This window comes from Colletotrichum navitas (assembly GCF_030913465.1).
Source record: "Colletotrichum navitas strain CBS 125086 chromosome Unknown LY79scaffold_4, whole genome shotgun sequence".
NCBI classification, from domain to species: domain Eukaryota; kingdom Fungi; phylum Ascomycota; class Sordariomycetes; order Glomerellales; family Glomerellaceae; genus Colletotrichum; species Colletotrichum navitas.
In genome coordinates this window covers 548,761-568,936 of record NW_026850550.1, presented here as the reverse complement: position 1 = coordinate 568,936, position 20,176 = coordinate 548,761, and the positions used below count along the sequence as shown (strand labels likewise).

The 20,176-nt window shown below is 56.1% G+C and overlaps 7 protein-coding genes across 7 annotated transcripts; 4 read left to right on the top strand and 3 right to left on the bottom strand.

Annotated features, from left to right (window-relative positions):
• Positions 1–1,173: 1,173 nt before the first annotated feature.
• LY79DRAFT_506099 (uncharacterized protein) lies at positions 1,174–4,535 on the top strand (the record flags this gene model as incomplete). Its single annotated transcript, XM_060553686.1, has 3 exons — positions 1,174–1,644; positions 1,726–1,821; positions 1,890–4,535. 3 exons carry the CDS (start codon positions 1,174–1,176, stop codon positions 4,533–4,535), a joined length of 3,213 nt encoding a protein of 1,070 aa, XP_060419372.1.
• A 568-nt stretch (positions 4,536–5,103) lies between these two features.
• Positions 5,104–7,266, bottom strand: LY79DRAFT_598224 (ThiF family protein). The gene is made up of 2 exons (XM_060561804.1): positions 6,527–7,266; positions 5,104–6,474 (listed from the first exon to the last, which is right to left on the bottom strand). Exons 1-2 carry the CDS (start codon positions 6,876–6,878, stop codon positions 5,294–5,296), a joined length of 1,533 nt encoding a protein of 510 aa, XP_060419371.1. The 5' UTR covers positions 6,879–7,266; the 3' UTR covers positions 5,104–5,293.
• Positions 7,267–8,220: 954 nt separating this feature from the next.
• Positions 8,221–9,957, top strand: LY79DRAFT_586693 (uncharacterized protein; the record flags this gene model as incomplete). Its single annotated transcript, XM_060560680.1, has 2 exons — positions 8,221–9,149; positions 9,204–9,957. The coding sequence occupies 2 exons, from the start codon at positions 8,221–8,223 to the stop codon at positions 9,955–9,957; spliced, it is 1,683 nt and encodes a 560-aa protein (XP_060419370.1).
• Positions 9,958–10,621: 664 nt separating this feature from the next.
• LY79DRAFT_586692 (dihydrofolate reductase) lies at positions 10,622–11,430 on the top strand (the record flags this gene model as incomplete). Its single annotated transcript, XM_060560679.1, has 3 exons — positions 10,622–10,756; positions 10,919–11,245; positions 11,335–11,430. The coding sequence occupies 3 exons, from the start codon at positions 10,622–10,624 to the stop codon at positions 11,428–11,430; spliced, it is 558 nt and encodes a 185-aa protein (XP_060419369.1).
• A 272-nt stretch (positions 11,431–11,702) lies between these two features.
• LY79DRAFT_537890 (ubiquinol-cytochrome C chaperone) lies at positions 11,703–13,031 on the bottom strand. Its single transcript, XM_060556701.1, has 2 exons — positions 12,428–13,031; positions 11,703–12,319 (listed from the first exon to the last, which is right to left on the bottom strand). Exons 1-2 carry the CDS (start codon positions 12,843–12,845, stop codon positions 11,778–11,780), a joined length of 960 nt encoding a protein of 319 aa, XP_060419368.1. The 5' UTR covers positions 12,846–13,031; the 3' UTR covers positions 11,703–11,777.
• Positions 13,032–13,230: 199 nt separating this feature from the next.
• On the bottom strand, positions 13,231–15,446 carry LY79DRAFT_537887 (thiolase-like protein). The gene is made up of 3 exons (XM_060556700.1): positions 14,726–15,446; positions 13,946–14,668; positions 13,231–13,856 (listed from the first exon to the last, which is right to left on the bottom strand). The coding sequence occupies exons 1-3, from the start codon at positions 15,131–15,133 to the stop codon at positions 13,695–13,697; spliced, it is 1,293 nt and encodes a 430-aa protein (XP_060419367.1). The 5' UTR covers positions 15,134–15,446; the 3' UTR covers positions 13,231–13,694.
• A 1,486-nt stretch (positions 15,447–16,932) lies between these two features.
• Positions 16,933–19,716, top strand: LY79DRAFT_506074 (OPT family small oligopeptide transporter; the record flags this gene model as incomplete). Its single annotated transcript, XM_060553683.1, has 6 exons — positions 16,933–17,755; positions 17,808–18,147; positions 18,207–18,621; positions 18,675–18,880; positions 18,933–19,174; positions 19,229–19,716. 6 exons carry the CDS (start codon positions 16,933–16,935, stop codon positions 19,714–19,716), a joined length of 2,514 nt encoding a protein of 837 aa, XP_060419366.1.
• Positions 19,717–20,176: the final 460 nt, after the last annotated feature.

Below are 20,176 nucleotides of genomic sequence, written 5' to 3'. Positions count from 1 at the left end.
GATAACGGTGCTGAACGATGCCTGGACGCTTTAGGAGCTGCCGACTGTACTAGGCACCGAATGATCTTTAGGTGACATCCTACAATCGGAACTCAGGCATCATGCACAGTGCAAAGGTGCAGCATTGCTTCGGCGTCCGCCATACACGTCTTGATCAAACCCAGTCAGTCGATGGCATCAGGGCAGTGGGCAATAAAACATCACTCAGGAACGGTACGAGATACGGGCACCGAAGACTGTGAACCACACACACAAGCAACTCAGGCATGCTCGCGTGTTGGCCTGCCAGGTTGCAAATCCCCATTTGAGGACCTGAGCGGCCCAGCTCGCTGGCGACTGAAGGAGAGGGCTTACACTGAGAGGGTGTGCGCGTGGCAGTACCCTGCCAGATGACAAAACCTACAAGTACTCGGTACTTTCTACCTGCTCTGGTCCGACAGGGGTAGAAGACTATTTCCGGTTGTCGGATTATCCAGCCCTCCGGGCGAATGAAAGCGCGGCAAATCGAGCCTACTCCTACCAGATTGGTGTAAGTGTCTGCAGGACAGTGCTGGGCTGGGCCTTGCCTTCTGCCTCGTTGTAGCAGGGTGGTCACGTCTGCTCCTGCCTCTGCTGTCGCTCCGCCTGGTATTATTTGCTTGCAAAAGGCAGGAAGGGGAAAAAAGCGAAGCAATCTTTTGTTGCACGCCGCAATTCAACACCGCATTCGCGCCACTCGACATTGACAGCCGTCTCTGCGGACGGACCTCATCTTTACCCTGATCCCAATTCTCCTCGCTCAAGCCCGTCTCTCATCGAGAAATCCTGGGCCGTTGCGAGAGACCAGGCGGCTGGCTGCTTTTTCTTAGCCCACACCATTACCGTCCCCGTCCAATCCACACCACACACCTCACTCACCCTCGTCCTGTTCTCCGAACAGCCAACAACGAGCTTCTACAGCCCAAAAGCTTCCGCCTGGCTTGGACCAGTCGCGTTTGATTCCTCCTCTCTTGAGATCGACTGAATAGCACCCGGGCGGCTCGTCACCCAATTCTCTTTTTCCTCAAGCCGCGTACCGAACTCATCTCACGTTTCCCCCGTCTCATTACACCCATACCCGCTCACACTTTTGCCTCCACCCATCTCCGCCCCCCTCTCCTCTTCACGTCTCTTTCATGAACGGTCATCGCCATCATGTCAGACGTTGAGACACCGGAGCAGTCCGCTTCGACTCCAACGCCCCAGCTCACGCCCAAGGCCAAAGGCAAAGGCAGAGGCCGGGGCAGAAAAGCTGCCGCTCCCAAGAAGGAGCCGCCAAAGCCCGCCGCCGCCGCCGGAACAGGTCGACGCGGCCGATTCAAGCAGTTCGCCGACGACAAAGTCCAGGCCAACTATGAACGCCAGCGCGAGCTCAAGGCTACTTATGCGGCTCTCGCCAATGTTGTGAAGCCTGCCCTTCAGGACTTGGCCTCCCGAACCGTCAAGAAACTCACCAGGAATGAGGCATACCACATGCTGGTGCCGGAGTTTGCGGTTGTCAGCGAACACGTCGACTTGCGCCTCGATAGACAACTCGCCCTCTCGGAGAACAAGCTGGCGATTGTTGCCAAGATGACCTTCAAGGCCAAGCAAATCCAGCTTGACGCTGTGCGCGACATCTACAAGGTACGTGAGACCCCGACTGACACGTCGTGTTTTTCTCGCTCCACTGGTCATCCGCTGACTGGCGGTGATCCGCGGCATTAGAACGGATTTGAAGACCTTGAAAACGAGTTCCTGGACGCGCAACTTCATCGCCTCGACATTCTGGAATACCTCCATGATCACGGCTTGCCCGTTGATGTAAGTTTTCTTTTTTCTTTCTTTTTTCCGTTCTTCTCCTATATCTCGCTTATTCACACTGGCCTCAGCTCGTCGACGGCGGCTGGAATTACAAGCAAATTTCCGACAAGGAAGCCAGCGAATTTGGCATTTACGAAGTCTATGTCGATGGCAAACTTGTTCCCTACCCTCAACTCGTCGAGGGAACTGAAGCCAATGCCCTCAGACAGGCTGCTTGGGCCGAGCCTCAACCGGCCAAGGACAGTCTTGCACCACCCACCTCAACCGCTGCTGCAACGCGGACCAAGCGCAAAGCAAAGGACCAACCAGATGGTCAGCCTGCTTCCAAGAGATCTGCCGGTGATGTCGCGCCTGTTCGTCACATCGCGGGTATTATGTCGGCTCAACAGGCTCCAATTGAGGACGAGTCAAACGAGAGTACGCCAGTTCCAGAGGGCCCGGTGACCGCTGACCAGAGAGAACCGGCCTTGCCAGCCAAGGCGTCCGAACCGGACGAGTACGGGTGCCGACAGGTCAACCGCCCTACTGCCAAAAACGGCGCTAGTATCGCCAACCGCCTCATTGTTCCTCCGTCATTCCAGTTCGACGATGACGAGATTGGGTACCGCGATTCGACCAACTCCCCTAGGCACGGAGCTACTCTCGCAAAGCGTGGCAAGTATCTCGGCAAGCCCAACTCGAACACCTGGCACTACGATCCCCTGCTTGCTCGTTGGGACGCTCGGGAAATTGAGGAAGACGACTATGACAAGGAACTGGTGGAGAGGTTTGCTGTTCATCCGCGCTACGGCTACTTCCTTCCTAGTAGCAAGAACGACGCCGAGCCTCCAAAGCCGGAAGCAAACCCAATGCACCCGACCGTGTTCCTGACGCCTTCTGGCAGGACCATCCATGCGTCTCGTGTCGTTCCTGCAGCAAAGGTCGAGATGGCCTTGGCGGACAAGCCCCATCAAGGCAAAATGGCTGCCGTTCTCTCATCGGTATGTGGCAAGAATGACATCTCGCCGGATGACATCGAAGGTCCCGAGCTCAAGGCCCTGAAGGACATCCAGGCCGAGTATGCCGAACAGAGACTTGTTGCCGAGTCTATCAAGGAGTCGGAGCCTGAAAGCGTTGAAGACACGCCTGCTACTTCGCCTCTGCCAACCAATGATTCCGCCCTAAACATAGCGGGCATGGAGGAGCTCCTCGTTGCCGCCGAAGCTGTTGAAGCCGAGAGCAGGGAGATTAGGCCGGTCGAGGAAAAGCCTGCGTTTCTTCCCGCTCCGACTCCCGCGAGGCCTGCTACGCGTGCCTACGACGCAATTCGAGATATCTTTGGAGCAAGTGATTCCCCCGCTCCCGAACCTCCTGCTCCTGCCATGGCCCCCGAGCCTCTCGACACCACTGCACTCGCCATCCTCGCCGACGCGTCCACCGCCGCTCAGACCACTCAACCCGCTGACGTCGTTATGGCTGACGCACCTGTTCGCCACCCCATCCCACTCGACGGACATCGTCACGGCAACATCGAGCCCGGCTACTCTATCCAGCCTATGCCAGCTGAGTCTCTTACCTCAGGCGCACCTCCTAACGACGGTATCAGCTGGGTCGAGCCCCGTATCGCATCTCCGGGAGCCGACAGCCGGATACACCCATCCATCGAGACTGGCCTGATGCGGGATCATCACTCGAACCAACTACCCCCCGCACGTCCAGTTGAGATGTCGCAAATGCGATCTTCCATCGATGCTTCGAACGATACGCGCCGACACTCGATGTACCACGAGCACAGTGGCCCCTCGGCCTACAATGACCAGCACCTACCTCCTCCTCATCAACAGCAACACTACATGGCGGCGGATCCCATGATTGATCCCCGCCTCTACTCTGCGCCGATGGAGGCGCAGGCCGGACATCATGAGTATCACCAGCAAACTTACAACCAGGCTCATCAGGGATATCAATTGCCGGCAATGTCCATGCCAGGAGGTCCGATGGCACAAGGCCCTCCACAACTTCAGCAGTCCGGCTCTACCTCCCGGATGCCGTTTACAAACCCCTCTCAGGACAGAAGCTCGCCGCTTCCGCCGTTGCGACCGTCGCGAGGGCGTAAAAGCGCCCCTGCTGCATCGGAGCAGTCCATGTCTATGGAGCACCAGCAGCAGCAACAACCGCCTTCGTACATGAACAGCAACAGTGGCTCGTTCTATCCTCCCGGTCCGCCGAGACCTTACCACAATGGCTACTCCCAGGAGCAGCCTGGCATGCCGCCTATGATGGGCCAATATCCTCCTTACCCCGGCTCGCAGCCTCCAGTGCCACCCCCTCAACAGCAACAGCAGCAGTCGTATGGGCCACCAGGAATGTCGCCTACCTACTCCTCCATCGCGCCTGCACAGAGCTCCCCCACCCTTCAGTTCGTCCAGCAGCAGCCTGGCGAGCCTTCGAGAAGCCGGGCGGGAAGCGGCTCATCCACACCGAGCGCCCCGGGCAACAGCAAATACCCCAAGCTGGCACCTGCTCCCCTGCCCGCTCACAGAGTTGGCTGGCCACAGGGCCCCGAGTTGAGGACTGTTCAGTATGATTACAAGGAGAACATCAAGGATTATTCACCCACCGAGCCCCCTCCGCGTCGCGGCCCTGTCCAGATCCGGGGATGGAATATCAACAACAATAGAATCCAACGTCAGAAGACGGAAGAGAATGGCGACGAGCGTCGCGGTTCCCGCTAGGAACAGGACCAGGTCCGCAAGAAGCCGGACTCGATGCCCAAAATGAAGGGTCTCAAGAAGACTACCAAGAAAAACACTGCCAAGACGGCGGCCACTAAGAAGGCAGCTCCTAGGAAGTCCGCCTCCAATAAGCGCGACTGCAAGGGCGCCTCGCTAAAGATTTGAGCATCAGTGGAGAGCGAGTCAGGAAAAGCGAAAAGAACATGTACTATATTACCTTATCACTTTGGACTTTGGTTTATACCTCTGGGGACGAATTACCCCCATGATACCAAGGCGGAGGAAAGCAAAGCAGAGAGGGAGCTCGGGCCGAAAAACCGTCCAGGAAGCTCCCCAGAAGGAATGGGAGTTAGGGCCGAGGGGCTATGGTCGATACTAGACCCGAGTAAATTTGGAATGATAATGAACACTTGGAAGGGAATCTGGTTTCAGACAATCTGCGCGACTGCATGTGAACTGGCAATGACTGAAAGCTACTTGACTTTCCGTCCGCACCAGGTTAGAGTTACACACGACAAGCAATAGCGGTGACCAAGAGTGTTCAGAACATGGACGCGAGCCTGATCAATCTTTGTTTGATTACAGTGTAGGCAGCTTAATATTACATGTGTCCGGCCCAACTTTTTTTTCTTCTTCTTGTCAAATCCCACGCTGGTAGAAAAGTGTCGGGATAGGAAATCCCGGTGTCCAACTCCTTGCTTCAAAGCCCAGCCGTGTCAAGGCCGCCGACGCGTGCCAAGAGAGGGAATAAGGGCCTCCTACTGGGTAAGGATCTGGTTTCCAAAGTCCACCGTGCCGTCCATGTTCATCATCATGCTAGGGTCGCCGGGAACCATGCCTCCCCCGTTGGGCATGAGACCGCCGGCCGCGGCGAGGGAGAGCAGGCCGCGGCCCAGCTCGCCGACAGGGTGCAGCGGGAGAACCGACGCCTCCATGCTGTTGCCGTCAAAGATCACCATGTTCTGGATGGGCTGCTGGGTCTGGCCGAGGACGTTGATGACGTCCTGCGCGAGCTCGCCTCCGAGGATGGCGGTGACCGGGGCCATCTCGCTGCCGATGTTCTGCAGGAAGCTCCGCAGCACCTCGGAGCGCAGAGTCTCGGACGGGAGGCCCAGCTGGGCGTGCTTAGCCGTGGCAAGCTTGGTGAAGAGACCGAGGTCCTCCTTGGTGTGGCTGGGCAGTCGGCCGCTGTTGAGGACCTGGAAGTCCCACAGCGCCCGCAGGCAGGAGATGACGGGGCTGACCGCCTTCTTCCTTCTCGCGCTCTTCGCGTACTCCTCGGGCAGGGTAGCACCGTCACTAGCGAGATACCATGTCGAGTAGAGCTCACGCTTCGTCACCACCTCGACCGTCTTGCCGCCCTCCTTCTTTGTGCTGACGCCGACGACGCTCCGGGTTCTCGTCTCGGGCCCCAGCTTCGTCGCGACGTTGCCGAGATCTCTCTCGATGACGTAGTCGTGCTCGATCAGATCGGAGAAGATGAAGCCGTACATGCCGTGCGTGCCGGCGGCGTAGAATGACCTTTGGTGCAGGCGGGTGGCGGTGTTGATAATATTGAGGGAGTCGGGGTCCATGTCGGTGGCAATGACGATATCGAAGGCCGAGAAGTAGCTCGTGCCCTTGGATTTGATGCCCTCAGCATCCACATGGACCTGGACACGGGGGTTGAGCTTCTGAATGGCGGCGGCCGCAGCCTGCGCGCGGTTCTGGCCAATGTGGTTCTCCTCCTCAGACAGGAAGAACTGTGATCCCAGATCTGATTCCGTAACGGTAGCGCCGTCGAGGATGGTGAGGGATCCGATGCCGGCAAGGACGAGGTTCTTGGCGATCTCATTCGCAAGAGCCTTCATGGTAATGAGGAGGACGTTTGCATTGCGGATCTTCTCCTGGGCCTTCATGCCCCAGAGGCGAATCTGACGGTCATAGAGCGCAATCTCATCTGAGAAAAGGGTCAGCCATCTAGTGGGTTCTTCTTGCGAAGTGACGCATACCTGCGCTCATTGCGGGAGGTGCGGCGATAGGGAGGCCTTGAAGCATGCCGTTGTTGTTATACATTTGTCCGCCCTGTTGGAGAAGCTCGGGCATGAACATCTGGGTCGCTTGGAACATGTCCGGAAGCATGTTTGGGGGTAGGTCTCCTGTAGGCATGCTTCCAGGCATGACCCCCTGCAGGGCTTCGGGAAGGACCTGATCCATGAGCGCGGCTTGCATGCTGGGGTCAAAACCGTTGGAGGTGTTGGGCAGAGGGTGGTGAGGGACGATGGTTTCCTGTGCCGGGGTGCCGTTGCTGGGCGCGGTGGTCTCCTGCGCCGGCTTGTCCTGAGGCTGTGTTTGCTCATCCATCTTGAACGGCTGAGATGAGACTGCGCCGAGAGCAAGGTGATATATGACGCAAAGATGGAGAATCTGTCCGCGGCTTGTAATTTGGATCGAATTACGGACGAATTAGCTCAGTAAAGCATACGCGCCAGGTTCTGGCCTGAAAGCTGTGTTGGCGCGATGAGGTAGTAGTAAATCGAAGGTGAAAGAGGCCGCGTCGAGTGACCCCGGGAGTCGGGCTTGCCGTGAGGCCTGTCAAAGGAGCGAAGCCGGGGGGTCCGTGAATTAAGTCGCTAGAATTTGGTTTGCTCGCTCGAGGAAATTGATGCTCGATATGTGAGTATGTACGACCCGAACTCACCTCTCGAAGCAAGGCTGAAGGTTGAAGGCTGGACGGATTCATATGAGGTTGAGGCTAAGGTAACTTCTATTCGTCAGAAATTGTTAAGGTGCCAGGCCGCTGGCACCTTCCCGCCTCCCAATGTAGGCCATGGCTGGAGCACGGATAACGCGCTAGAGCCACACTAAAGTGGTACCTGGATGGGGCACGTGGTCCCATACAATGATCGAGTACTGCTTACCATTTCCTATCGAGAGCCCCCTTCCTTGCACCAGTGGCTCATTATAGGCACGAAACCCCGCGATAGACAGGGCCAGGGGCTCTCTTTAGCGGGTGCATCAGGGCGATCCCAACTGGCTCTGCGATTGGAGGTAAGCTTGCTGCACTCGGAACAGTACCAAACCAGGTATCAGTGGCACCCTCCAGTCCAACCCCGATTTCCTACGTCAACCAACTTCCGCCATTCGCTGGCCTGCTGACGACAAATCTTCGAGCCCGCGACGACGGTCGTTCGCGCCAGTATCGTTCGGCTCTTTCTCTCTCTCAAAAAAATACAAGCATCCATCTCATCAGCCATCTGTCCCTTGGCTACGGTAAGGACTGACGACTGATTATACCCTGATCATCGGTCGCGACCTCTGTGAGTGCGTCCTTGATGGTGGTGGGTGGTTCTGTGTATTCCATACCCTCCGCTCTGTCGACTGTGGTTTTAAGCACGGCCAAAGCCTTTGCGACGTTTCTGCGGTGTTATCTCTGGTATTCTAACTAGTCTACCAGCTTCCAAGCTTCTCGATCGGCACCCGGCAGGTTGCTCCCTGGTCTTTACCATTTATCCCACCCACTCAAACCCACCGAAGTTGCCTCCCACCGAATCCACAATTATCCCCTCGAACCGCGGCCAACACTCCCACCGCTCTTCGCTCTCGCCGACATTGACGGACACGATACCGGGCGACTCTGAACGCAAATCTCTGTCCCTGACAGGCGCCTGCGTCGCTGGGTGTTTGTAATCTCTACCGCTGAAGCATGTCGTCGCAGCGGCCAGACCCGAGCCAGAATTCTCAAAGGCGCGACAACAACGACTATCCGCCTTTACCACCGCATCGAAGACTACCCCCACTGCCGCCTCTGCCCGCAGATCATGTGATACACCCTCCTCAGCCACCTCGACACCCATGGGAACCCGATCCCTACACGACCCAAGACCAGACTGAATCTTATCTTCATCTTAGGCGGCATATGGCAGACAGAAATTTTCAGGCCGAATACGACGAGCTGGTGGGAAACAGCCTGAATGGTTTCACAGCATTCATGTCTGCGGCGCAGGACGACTTTGGTTTCTCCCAAGATAGCACCCAGAACCGGAGCCAGGCGTCCAATTTACTAGATACACCCCAGAACGATCAGCGAGACAACGACGACGTCCGAAGACACCCCCTCCAATTACCGCCCGTCTTTGGTTATAGGGCCGTTCGATCAATAAACGGCCGTCAGCGACCCGAGGGCGCCGAAGACGACGTAGAGGCAGTGAGAGCCCTGTGGAATCGTAGAGCTCAATATAGCTCCTCACCCTTTTCACCGCCCAGGATGCCTCCTAACATGTCCCCACCTAACCTATCCCCCCTTCCTCCTTCGGAGGAATACCCCGAGGGGACCCGAAGAGTAAAAAGGAGAAAGCTGGACTCCGAACGCGCTTCTCAGAGCTTCAAAGGATTTCGGTACGGTCGATATGGGCAAGTTGAGCCCGGCCAGTTGAAGATGGAAATCGTGAGCTGCGACGGGGGACTGTACGAGAACGCCTCCCTGCATGCTTACGAGAATATCTTAAAAGACGACAAAACTGTGTACTGCACACAATCCAACCGTTGCAACATCATTCTGCGGCATCAGGGCGCAACAGCATTTACCTTGAAGGAGCTTGTGATCAAGGCGCCCGCATCAAATTACTCATCGCCGTAAGTGATATCTGCGCCGATCCTACGGAAACTAGATCTGACAAGTTCCGGCAGCGTGCGAGAGGGAATGGTGTTTGTGTCTATGGACCAAGACGAGCTGCTTAAACGCACAGCGCAATATGAGATACAGTATGCCCCGCTGAGGTCAAGTCGTTCATCGGCGACAAGGGCGCTGGCCCCCATCATCTCAATACGTCACCACGAAGATGGCACAACCGTCACCAGAACTCATACGCGGCAAAGGCGGCTGTACAGTTTAGGTCACGATGAGGAAGAAAACGGGCCAAGGACGGCGCAGATCCCCGCGGAGTTTACGACCCACTTGCCGCCTTTCAATATCACAACCGAGTGTAGTTACGAGGAGACCGATGACGAGGAAAATCCAAGGGTTCCTGTCAATCGACGAGCACCCAATAGAATTGGAGCCTTGCCTTTTGAGAGTGACAGCAGTGACGACGGCAATCCATTCGCCTCGGACGAGTATGGATTTGAAGAGTTCCCCTTCACTAGCAGGCGTCGAGACGCTTCCGACATGTCTTTGGCAGAGGCTGTAGAGGCAACTCAGGTGGCAACGCAGGAGGCTGTGCGAGCCGTCGGTGGGGAGCTCATGGCCCCCCATGCCAAGTTCTTTATCGAAAAGGATAAGAGCAAATGTACCATTCGGTTTGATCCGCCAGTTTCTGGACGATTTATACTCCTGAAGATGTGGAGCAGCAGCCGGGCATCCGGCAGCAACATCGATATTCAAGCGGTACTCGCCAAAGGTTTCGCAGGGCCGCGGTATTTCCCTTCGGTTGAGTTACGATGACCCGCTGTAGAAACGCAGCTGGCGAAGAGGTGTTGCGAACAGGGTCATAATGGGTGGATGGATGCCTGTAATCCGCGTTATGATGGTTACAACGGAGTTGTTGGCGTTTGATTACAGACGGCTGGGGCTACTCGGGTGTGACAAGGAAGTCACTCATCATATACCACGTGCGACTATACTAGGATTGACAATTGAATTTGAGCTCTCAAGCTTCATATCGAGTTTGGTGAAAGTCATGTTTTGGGTGAGACACGGTTTCGGTCGCCGCAGACAACCATTTACCTTCAGTTATTAGACAACGGTGTTTTTAGATTGTGTCTACTTCAATCTAGCCTTTGCAGCGGGCTACTCGCTCAACAGCATTTAACTCGAGGTTTGCATTGATGTTTGCGAGTCCAATACGCATTCCTCAAGGAACCCACCGATTGGCCGGCGCCAGTCGTGTGGCTCGATCGCGTCCCGCAAAACTAGACTACACTCCATCCACATCTCATACAACGCACAACCCTCCACCACAACCACCCGACTTACATATAGCAAGTTGCTCTGATACGCCGCTCTCAACTTGGCTTAACATTTCTTGGCAAAACAACAATTGGCGTCTCAAACTAAGAGTTCCAGCAGAGAAAGCAACGCAACCCAGGCCCAGAAGGGACGTCCCGCCATGAGTCACGAGCTCACCCTCATCGTCGCGGCGACGCGCAACATGGGAATCGGCGCCAAGGGCGGTCTCCCCTGGACGGGGCTCAAGAAGGAAATGGCCTACTTTGCGCGCGTGACGAAGAGGCTCCCATCCCAGGTACCCAAGGTTCCCGCCTCTCCCCTTTCCCCTTCATTTTTTTCTCCTTTTCTCTTCGCCTCTCGCACATGAGATGGGACCGTCACAGAGCGTCCATGGCATCATGTAGCCTAATCTATGTACTAGTCCGCCGACGCTGACCCTGTAACTACGAGGTAAAAGGCCCCCCCGGACGCCCGCAACGCCGTCATCATGGGCCGTAAGACGTGGGAGAGCATCCCCCCGAAGTTCCGCCCCCTCAAGGGCCGCCTCAACATCGTCATCAGCCGTTCTCACCCCGCCTGGGACCCGGCCTCGGCGCCCGCGGCGGCGGCGATGCCAGACGCCGACAAAGAGCCCGTCAAGGTGGGCTCCCTGGAGCAGGCGCTCGCGTATCTGCGCGCCGACGGCGTCGCCAGCCGGCTGGGCAGGGTGTTCGTCATCGGCGGCGCGCAGATCTACGACGCCGCGCTCCGGGCGCCCGAGGCGAGGAGGGTGCTGCTGACCAAGGTCCTTGCCGAATTTGAGTGCGACGCCTTCTTCCCTCTAACGCTGAGTGACGAGGGGGGGGGGCGGAGGGGTGGAGGAAGCTCGAGAAGCCGGGTCTGGACGCCTGGGTCGGGGAGGAGGTCGAGGGGGGCGAGATTGAGGAGAACGGGACGAAATATGAGTTCCAGATTTGGGAGAGGGCTTGATATTAAGACCGCACATGGTCCGTTGCAAATGGAAATTTAAAAAAGATTATCTGCTTTTTACATAAGTTGGATCGATGAGCTTTCTTTCTTTTTTCCCCCCCCTTCTTCTCTTGTGCCCTTTCCCCGGCCCGTGCCTCTCTAGGTAGTATGCGTTGGTGCGTGTACAAAGTTACAAAGCGTAAATGCGTCATCCCTTGCGCATGCCAGGTTACAATCCGCGACCTCTGTCGTTACTATACATCACAATCGCTTCACAATGATACAGGTACAGTAGTCCCCCCTCCCTCCCTCCCAGAAGCCTTGCTCGGGCGGTCTCTGTCCCAGCCAGCCAGAATTGCTGTCAAATCTCAGGCCTTGGCTACGGCCTCCCCTTGGACAACGCCGGCCTTAGCTAGGTCCGCCTGGACCTGCGGCGTAACAGCGTCGACGAGATTGAACATTTCCCTGATGTCCCTCTTGAAGACCTTGGCCGGTGCCACGAGCAGGTCCTCGGCAGGGGCTGCCTCGAGGTCCTGCATTGTGGCGCGCAGCCAGGCGACGACAGCAGCAACCTGGCGCATGTCAGCATCCTCGCGGGACTTGAACAAGTTGCGCCAGATGGCGGCGGCGAGCACGCGGTCGTCCTTGACCACACCCTCATCGTAGGCGGCGATGAGGCCGCGCCACTGGACGAATATCTCCTTGAGGTACCGCTGGCGCAGCGCCGACGAGCTCATGCCGTGGTTCAGGTGCATCATGCGCTCGCAGTCGAAGAAGAACTGGTCGATGAACTGGTGCTGCAGGTTACGGGAGGTGTCGCGGTCCAGGCATCGCATGCGCGCGATAACGGTGTACATGTGCAACATCGTGGCCTGGGACCACGAGCTGAAGGAGGGTTGAAGGTCCAAGCCTGGTGGCGGAGGAGGGAGTCAGCAAGGGCCTGTTACATCCAAAGTCTTGTGCAATCGACGGCATGGGGCAGTTCCCCCGGGGGGGGGGCACCAATAGGTCAACGTACATTGCAGCCACGGTCCGATCGGGTACCCTATCTCCTCGCCCTCAGTCGTCATGCGAACCGTGTCGTTGGTGCGCTCTTGCTCCGGGATCTGGTACAGCGCTGGTGCCGAGCAGATCTTGTAGAGCGCCTCGAGGCGGGAGGTCGTCAGGGCCGCCGCCATGGTCTTTGGCGCGGCGGCCCCAATGCCCGACGCGATGGCCTGCTTGAATGCGGACGACGGCGACCCATTCCGCCGCGTCGTTGTCTGGCTAAAGCATCTCCTTGACGGAGGGGTTGGTGTCGTGGAGGTCGCCTTGGCCACTGGAGTCACCCGGCGCGCCGTAGCAGCGAAAGGGTTCCAGGGCGAGGCGAGGTCGGCGGTGGCTCGCAAGCTCCGGGCCAGGAGTCTCGCCTGGTAGCGGCAGCTTTGGCAGGCCATCTTTCCGGTGTTCGGTGGAAGTAGGTATTGTTCGTGCCGAGCCTGCGCAGATTGTGGATTGGTGGGGATTCCTCGTTCGGAGTTGTGTCGGTAGCTTCGTAATCGAAAATGGCCGATACAGCCTTTTTCTCCTCAACTCGGGCCCAAGTCGCGGAAGCTTAAAAGTCTGGACGTCATCCAAAAAAAAAAAAAAAAAAAGTCCATGAACACATCGAATTGGGAAATTTCGAGTTCGCAGCGCATGCCCGGTCGGCGGAACTTCGGGCCATACGCGCTCAGCCTCGACTGCACAGTGTTTCCTGGTCTTTGCACGGTGGCGATTTTCGGCCTGGATTGCGCTCTTCGATGACGGTTAGGTTAATAATCCACGAGTCTTCCCGGGCCACAACCACATTATTACTATATGGTTTACGGCTTACTTTGGATGTGCGCTCATCTTTCCGAGTAGTTGTCCTGTGCGATCTTACGAGGGTCTACCTTGGCCACCCATCTCAGCTTTGGGCTTGGTCTTCCTTGCTTGTATCTCAGTTTGGACATGTTCCTTTCCTTGTTCACACTTTTACGTCGGAGATGGTGTTCGCCAAATTCATCTCATGCTGCTACCTACTCATGACAGATACTGGCCACGCATGCGGACCACGCACGCCCACCGGCAAGTATATTTATTAGAACTCCGTAGTCCAATCATTCGAGTTGTACGATACTCAGGCTCCATAATTAGCTCTTCAAAGTAAAGCAAACAGACATGCAAAAACCAAAACCAAAAAGTATGAGCCAATTCTCGATAAAACGTGGATACGCCTGTCATCGCTAGGTTCTTCTGGCTGCATCGGCACCGCTCTCCTCGCTCTAGTGAAGCTTGGAGAAAACAAGCGAGGCATTCGTGCCGCCGAAGCCGAAGCTGTTAGAGATAGCATTGTCAACCCGTTTGGTCTGCGCTTGGAGCGGCACGAGATTCATGGATCCCCCGACGTTCGGGTTTTCGAGATTCAGCGTGGGTGGCACGATATCCTTTAGCATCGTCAGCAAAATCTCCATTTTAGACAAGAAGTCTAGGAAAGATAAGGTTTCGGTTCAATAACCGAAAGGCCGCGACTCACCTCGGCGACTGATAGCACGGTGAACAGTGCCTCAATGGCGCCAGCCGCCCCTAACAAATGGCCGACGGCACCCTTGGTGCTGCTCACCGTGACACACGACTCGTCCGCGTAACCCTCCTCGCCTGTCATGATGAGTCGTATCGCGGAAGCCTCTGCCGCGTCGCCCACCTGCGTCCCAGTGGCGTGCGCGTTGATGTAGTTCACCTCCTCCGGTCGAACGCCGGCGTTTTTGAGGGCAAGCTTCATGGCGCGGAAAGCTCCATGGCCGTCTTCGCGCGGGGCTGTCATGTGATGGGCATCGCCGCTGCAGCCGTAACCCCTCACTTCCGCGTAGATACGAGCGCCCCGAGCCTTGGCGTGCTCGAGTTCCTCCAGCACCAAAACTGCCGACCCCTCCGAGATGACAAAACCGTTGCGGTCGCGGTCAAAGGGACGGCAGCTGGCGTGGGGGTCGTGGTTGTAGGCCGTGGAGAGGGACCTTGCCCTTCCGAAACCGGCAAAGGTTAGGGGATGGATGCAAGATTCAGTACCACCAGCGACCATGACGTCCGCGTCCCCGAAAGCAATAAACCGCATGGCATCCCCAATGGAGTGGGCGCCAGTGGTACAAGCGGTTGTGACGGCATGGTTCGGTCCCCGGAGCCCATATTTTATTGAGATGTGGCCAGCAGCCAAGTTGACGAGAATCTTGGGGACGAATAGCGGCGAAACTTTCTTGTAGCCCTACCCAAACAGACTTTAGCTTGGCATCGCTCGTCGATAACTGCGGCGAACTCTCACTTGTTGGTCAAATGCCAAGCTCGTTTCGTAGATCTCTTCAAGATTTCCTATGCCGCTTCCGAGGCAGACGCCCGTGGCCTCTTGGTCGTCCTGGCAGGACGGCTGCCACCCAGCATCTTTCATAGCCATCTCAGCACATGCCACGGCATACTGGGCAAACCTAGACATGCGACGCTGTTCCGTGGCATCCAGCCAGTCGTCAGGCCGCCAATGGTCTGGATCTGAGCCATGGCTGGGGACTACGCCAGCAACTGTGCTCTTCAGATCTTTCCAGCGGCTTTGCGGCTCCAAGTTGGCCACGCTGGTGATGGCAGACTGGCCAGCCAAGAGACGATTCCATGTGGAGCGCACGCCGACACCAAAAGGCGAGATGGCACCGAGACCTGTCACGACAACTCGTCGCATCATTCGGCCATGTCCAAGGGGGGGTGTGTGTCGTGTTTTGTTCAGAAAAACGCACCGACGTGTAAGCAGGCAAGACAAGAAGATGGAAAAGGGCGGGGCGGAAGGGGCGGGTCGCTGCTTCGAAGGTGGGGATGGATTGAGAGCCGAGTGAAGCAAGAGAGTGTGTCAGTGCAGGTGTCGGTAACCATGCGAAGAATGGGTAGGTAGGGTGGGAGGTAAGTAAGTAAACAGCAAACTTGAAGTCGGAACAACGTTAAAATGCGCGGTCGGGTCGTCTCTGCTACACCGCACAGATGGAGAGTTTTGGCGCGACTTGTGACTTTGATAGCGCGGCACGTACAGGCGCGACTCCCATTAGCAGAAGCATACAGCGTGATATGTACCACTGCAGGAGGCTGAGACGAGGACCCATATGCACACTGTGCGGTCAGGTGCAGGCTGAGTTGGTGAGATCACAGTGCGAGGACCTTATCTCACGTCGATAGATTCTGCGCAGTAAGGGACCACTTGTACCTTCCAGTTTACCTCGTACGTACATGGTAAGGCCGACTAGCGGGAAGCGACAGGGGGCTCAGCATAACCTCAATGGAGCTTGGCTCAGGGTTGGACGGCAGCCACTCACGAGTCAGAGACCGACTAGTACCGGGGAACTGGCCACTGCGTCGCAAACGCAACGCAACGACACGTCGCGACTGGCGTGTTCTCACACGTTGTCTCTTTCCCCCCTACATGTCGATGAATATTGCACCGCTTTTGAGAAAGCTTCCCTGAAATTTGTTTTCTGTCATGCTTCTATCGATCCCATAAGGTGGCATCCTTGACCGTCCCATTGCATTCTTGCTGACCAGTAGCCTTAGGACCATCACAAAATCAACCCCTTCAAAGAGACGGAATCCCTGGCGGACAACATCTCATCTCATCAGGCGTCGTTGATCCACGTTTCAGACACCAAGATCTTCCTGGCATTCCAAATCGGTATCATCGATAGCTTCCAAGAGAAATAAATGAGCACTCTGGAGCAGAGGCGACTTTGAGCCCTGCGTCTCCCCCCATCTTGCAGGGTCTCCCATCACATCTCGGCATCTGCAAACTCACCGTCCGCCTTCATCCCCGCAAACCAAGTTGCTATCTCCGGCCTCGATTTGCCACACCATACTGCATCTGTGCTGAGTTGTGCCGCAGCTTGGTTTCAGTGTCGCATGTGTTTCTCTTTCGATCATTGGCCACCCGTCGAGCAACCATATCTCACTCAGCCTTTTCGTTATCCGAGCCTTTTCACTAGCCAGGAAACCCGCCTTCCTTGAGACTAGCCGCCTTTCATGCCTTTGACCACCTCGTCTTCGACACCCTTGACCATCTGATCACCGCACACGACACGCTCAACGATACTTTACCCCAGTGGGTGCTTTCGCTATCTCTTGGTCTGATCCCGGACTGTGGATCGCCAAACTTTCCTACCGAGTATCACCCTGCCTCCCCAAGCACGGGGGTGGTCTCTGCGCTGTTATCTGCACCTGCGACCTGCTCGCTTCGGGGTTCAGAACTTACCACGCTACTGGTCGTCTCAAGAGGGCCGCGCCAGTGCCTTATCCGATACAATCAGAAAAGCAAATAGCCTTTGCTTCATATTGGTCTGGGATCGGTCCTCTTAGCTCAGTCGGTTCTCATCCGTCCTTCAACGCCATTCGCATAGACACCTTAGACTCCCCCTATATAGAAACCCACTGCCTCCTCCTGCTTTTGGACGTTTTGGGGCCCTGCGTCGATGATTGTGCTCCCACGCTTTTGGGAATATCATCAGCATGCCCCAGCCATCTAGCGTCAAGTCGTCTGGCACGGCTTCAGAACCTACGATGGCGGATAACGATCGCGGCCCCGAATCCAAAGCAGAGGTGGAGGTCAGTGGGCGCGAGATCAACCCCGCTACCACCTCAAGTTACCATGACCACGACCCGGTCGAGGACTTGAGGCAGCGACTCTCGCAATGGGGTGAGTCAAGTGTCTACCATGGCTATGATGATGAAGATGAGCAAGGGTCCGAACATGAACTTCTCTTAGATCCCAACCTGCCCGAAGAGTACGAGACAAGGATCAGCAAGGTGGGCTCGACACCAACCGCAGAGGTCGACGATGAGCTCGCTATGAAGAGGGAGGAGGAGGAGGACTCACCCTACCCAGAAGTGCGTGCCGCCGTTCGCAACTACGACGAAGACGTCCCATGCAACACCATTCGAGCCTGGACTATCGGTCTTTTGTTAGTCGCCGTCGGCGCTTCGATGAATACCCTGTTCTCATTACGACAGCCTTCTATCGGTCTCGGCCCTCTGATCGCCCAAATCATCGCCTGGCCCATCGGCCAAGGCTGGGCCAAAGTGATGCCAACAAAGCAATACAACACCTTTGGCCTCAAGTGGAGTCTGAACCCGGGGCCTTTTAATATCAAGGAACACTCCATCATCGTCGTGATGGCCGGTGTCTCCTTTTCGGTCGCGTACGCCACTGATATCATCTTGGCCCAGCTGGTTTTCTACAAGCAAGACTTTGGTATCGTCTTCCAGCTACTTCTCACAATATCGACCCAGTCGCTGGGCTATGGCATCGCCGGCATCATGAGAAAGTTTCTAGGTGCGTCTCCCATGAGTAAGCCAAGGCTTCTGGTCGCTGACTTCAGGCCCAGTCTACCCGGCGGCCATGATCTGGCCCGGTAATCTAGTGTCCGTCACCTTGATGAACGCCATGTACGAAGCGAACGACCGACCTGATCCCAGCTTCATCGGAGGTAGCATGCCTCGGTACAAGTGGTTCGGCATCATTACGCTCGCCTCATTCTGCTATTACTGGATCCCCGGCTTCCTTGCTCAGTTCCTGAGCATTATGGCGTTTGCCACTTGGATTGCGCCCAACAACGTCGTCGTCAACCAGCTGTTCGGTGGCACTAGCGGTCTTTCAATTCTGCCGTTGACGCTCGATTGGACTCAAATTTCGGGTTTCGTTGGTTCTCCGCTTATCCCCCCTTGGTGAGTCTCTCCAATACGTTTTGTGTGAAATGTATGGGATCCAGGCTGACCCCGAGTAGGCACGCAATTGCCAACACCCTCATTGGTGTTGTTACCTTCTTCATCATCGGCGCCTCAATCTTCCACTATACCGATGTTTGGTATGCCCAATTCCTGCCCATGAGTGACTCTGGCACGTACGACAACACCGGCCAGCCGTATAACACCAGTCGCATTTTGACGCACCAGCTCACGCTCGACGTGGAGGCCTACAAGAACTACTCGCCTCTCTTCATTAGCACAACTTTTGCAATTGCGTACGGGCTCTCTTTCGCTGCCATCGCCTCCCTAATCGTCTACACGTACCTGCACAATGGCAAGCAGATTTGGGCGCAGTACAAGAACAGCAGCAAGGAGAAGCCCGATATCCATATGAAGCTCATGAAAAAGTACAAGGAGGCACCAACTTGGTGGTACATGGGCTTGTTCGTGATTGTGAGTTTGCACCGCATCGTTTTGGTATAACCCCACTGACAAGAAGGGCCTAGATGCTCGGTCTCGGTTTCGTGACCGTCCTGGCATACCCGACCAACCTCACCTGGTGGGCTTTCCTCTTGGCCGTGGCCATCTCGTTTGGCTTCTCGCTGCCCATCGGCATCATCCAAGCCGTCACCAACAACCAGATCGGCTTGAACGTGTTGACTGAGTTCGTCTATGGATACATCCAACCCGGCCGGCCGCTCGCGCTCATGATGTGAGTCTTCTGCGGGGACGTTTCCCTCATCGTGCTCTGACAATTCCAACAGCTTCAAGACCTTCGGCTACATCACCATGTCGCAATCTCTGAGCTTCGTCTCTGATCTGAAGTTTGGCCACTACATGAAGATTCCCCCGAGAACCATGTTCATGTGCCAAGTCGTTGCCACGACCGTCTCGTGCTTCATCCAGATCGCGGTTCTCAACGCCGCGCTGAAGAATATTCCCGACGTCTGCCAGCCGCACCAGGTGAACAAGTTCTCCTGCCCAGGCGGCCGTGTCTTCTTTGCCGGTACGTCTGCTTTATTTTCAGCGCTCAACGTCCATTTTGCTGACCAGCTCGCAGCCTCCGTCATATGGGGTCTCATTGGACCCGCCCGCATGTTCTCTCCGGGCCAGGTGTACTCAGGCCTCTTTATCTTCTTCGGCCTCGGCGCTATCCTCCCGGTCATCTTCTACTTTGCCGCCCTCAAGTGGCCCAAGTCGCCCGTCAAGTACCTCATGGCGCCCCTCATTTTTGGCGGAGCCGGCGCGATCCCGCCCGCGACACCCCTCAACTACCTCAGCTGGGGCGTCGTCGGCTACATCTTCCAGCATCATATCCGCAAGAAGCACTTTGGCTGGTGGTCGCGCCTCAACTACCTTACATCGTCGGGCCTTGATCTCGGCCTGGCCCTTGCCACGCTCGTCATCTTCCTCGCCTTCACGCTCAACGGTATCGACCCGCCCAAGTGGTGGGGTAACGATATCGTCACCGCGACCATGGATGCTCAGGGCACGGCGATCCAGTCGATACCGGCACCCGGCATGAAATTTGGTCCGAAGACCTGGTAAGTACTCCTACGACAAACCGCACGAATGGCGTCACGGTTACACGGACTTTGTATCACTAAAGGGACTGGCAAAGGGAACATTAGGAATTAGGAAGGTTTCCTAGCGCATGCTTCTTATTATCTGCTTTTATCGCACTTGATTCCATATTCCATACATTGGATAGATCCAGGTAAGAGCGAGTGGGAGAGATGAAGGGAAGATATTAGCCACGTATATATAGGCAGAAAAGAAGAAGAAAAGAAGACGGCGGCGGCGGCGGCGGCGGCGACGGCTGGATTGCCACTACGATATCCGGGCCGGGTATTTACTCTGTATATTCCCTATTTCCATCGCGGACTAGGTGTAATTTCTACGTACGATTGGAACAGTTCCGTGTTCACTTTTCATCTCAAACGGCTATTTCAGATGACGTTTTTGTTGCCATTGATTTGATTTGGCAACTGTCTAAAATTTAGATGGA

Bases quoted from the DNA above. Each gene is read 5' to 3' on its own strand.
- LY79DRAFT_598224 (XM_060561804.1), bottom strand. From the start codon at position 6,878: ATGGATGAGCAAACACAGCCTCAGGACAAGCCGGCGCAGGAGACCACC. The intron at 6,475-6,526 runs GTATGCGTCACT...CCCTTTTCTCAG, and splicing joins ACCTCCCGCAATGAGCGCAG to ATGAGATTGCGCTCTATGAC.
- LY79DRAFT_537890 (XM_060556701.1), bottom strand. From the start codon at position 12,845: ATGGCCTGCCAAAGCTGCCGCTACCAGGCGAGACTCCTGGCCCGGAGC. The intron at 12,320-12,427 runs GTACGTTGACCT...CTCCGCCACCAG, and splicing joins GATCGGACCGTGGCTGCAAT to GCTTGGACCTTCAACCCTCC.
- LY79DRAFT_537887 (XM_060556700.1), bottom strand. From the start codon at position 15,133: ATGATGCGACGAGTTGTCGTGACAGGTCTCGGTGCCATCTCGCCTTTT. The intron at 14,669-14,725 runs GTGAGAGTTCGC...CTGTTTGGGTAG, and splicing joins GCTTGGCATTTGACCAACAA to GGCTACAAGAAAGTTTCGCC. The intron at 13,857-13,945 runs GTGAGTCGCGGC...ACGATGCTAAAG, and splicing joins CCGTGCTATCAGTCGCCGAG to GATATCGTGCCACCCACGCT.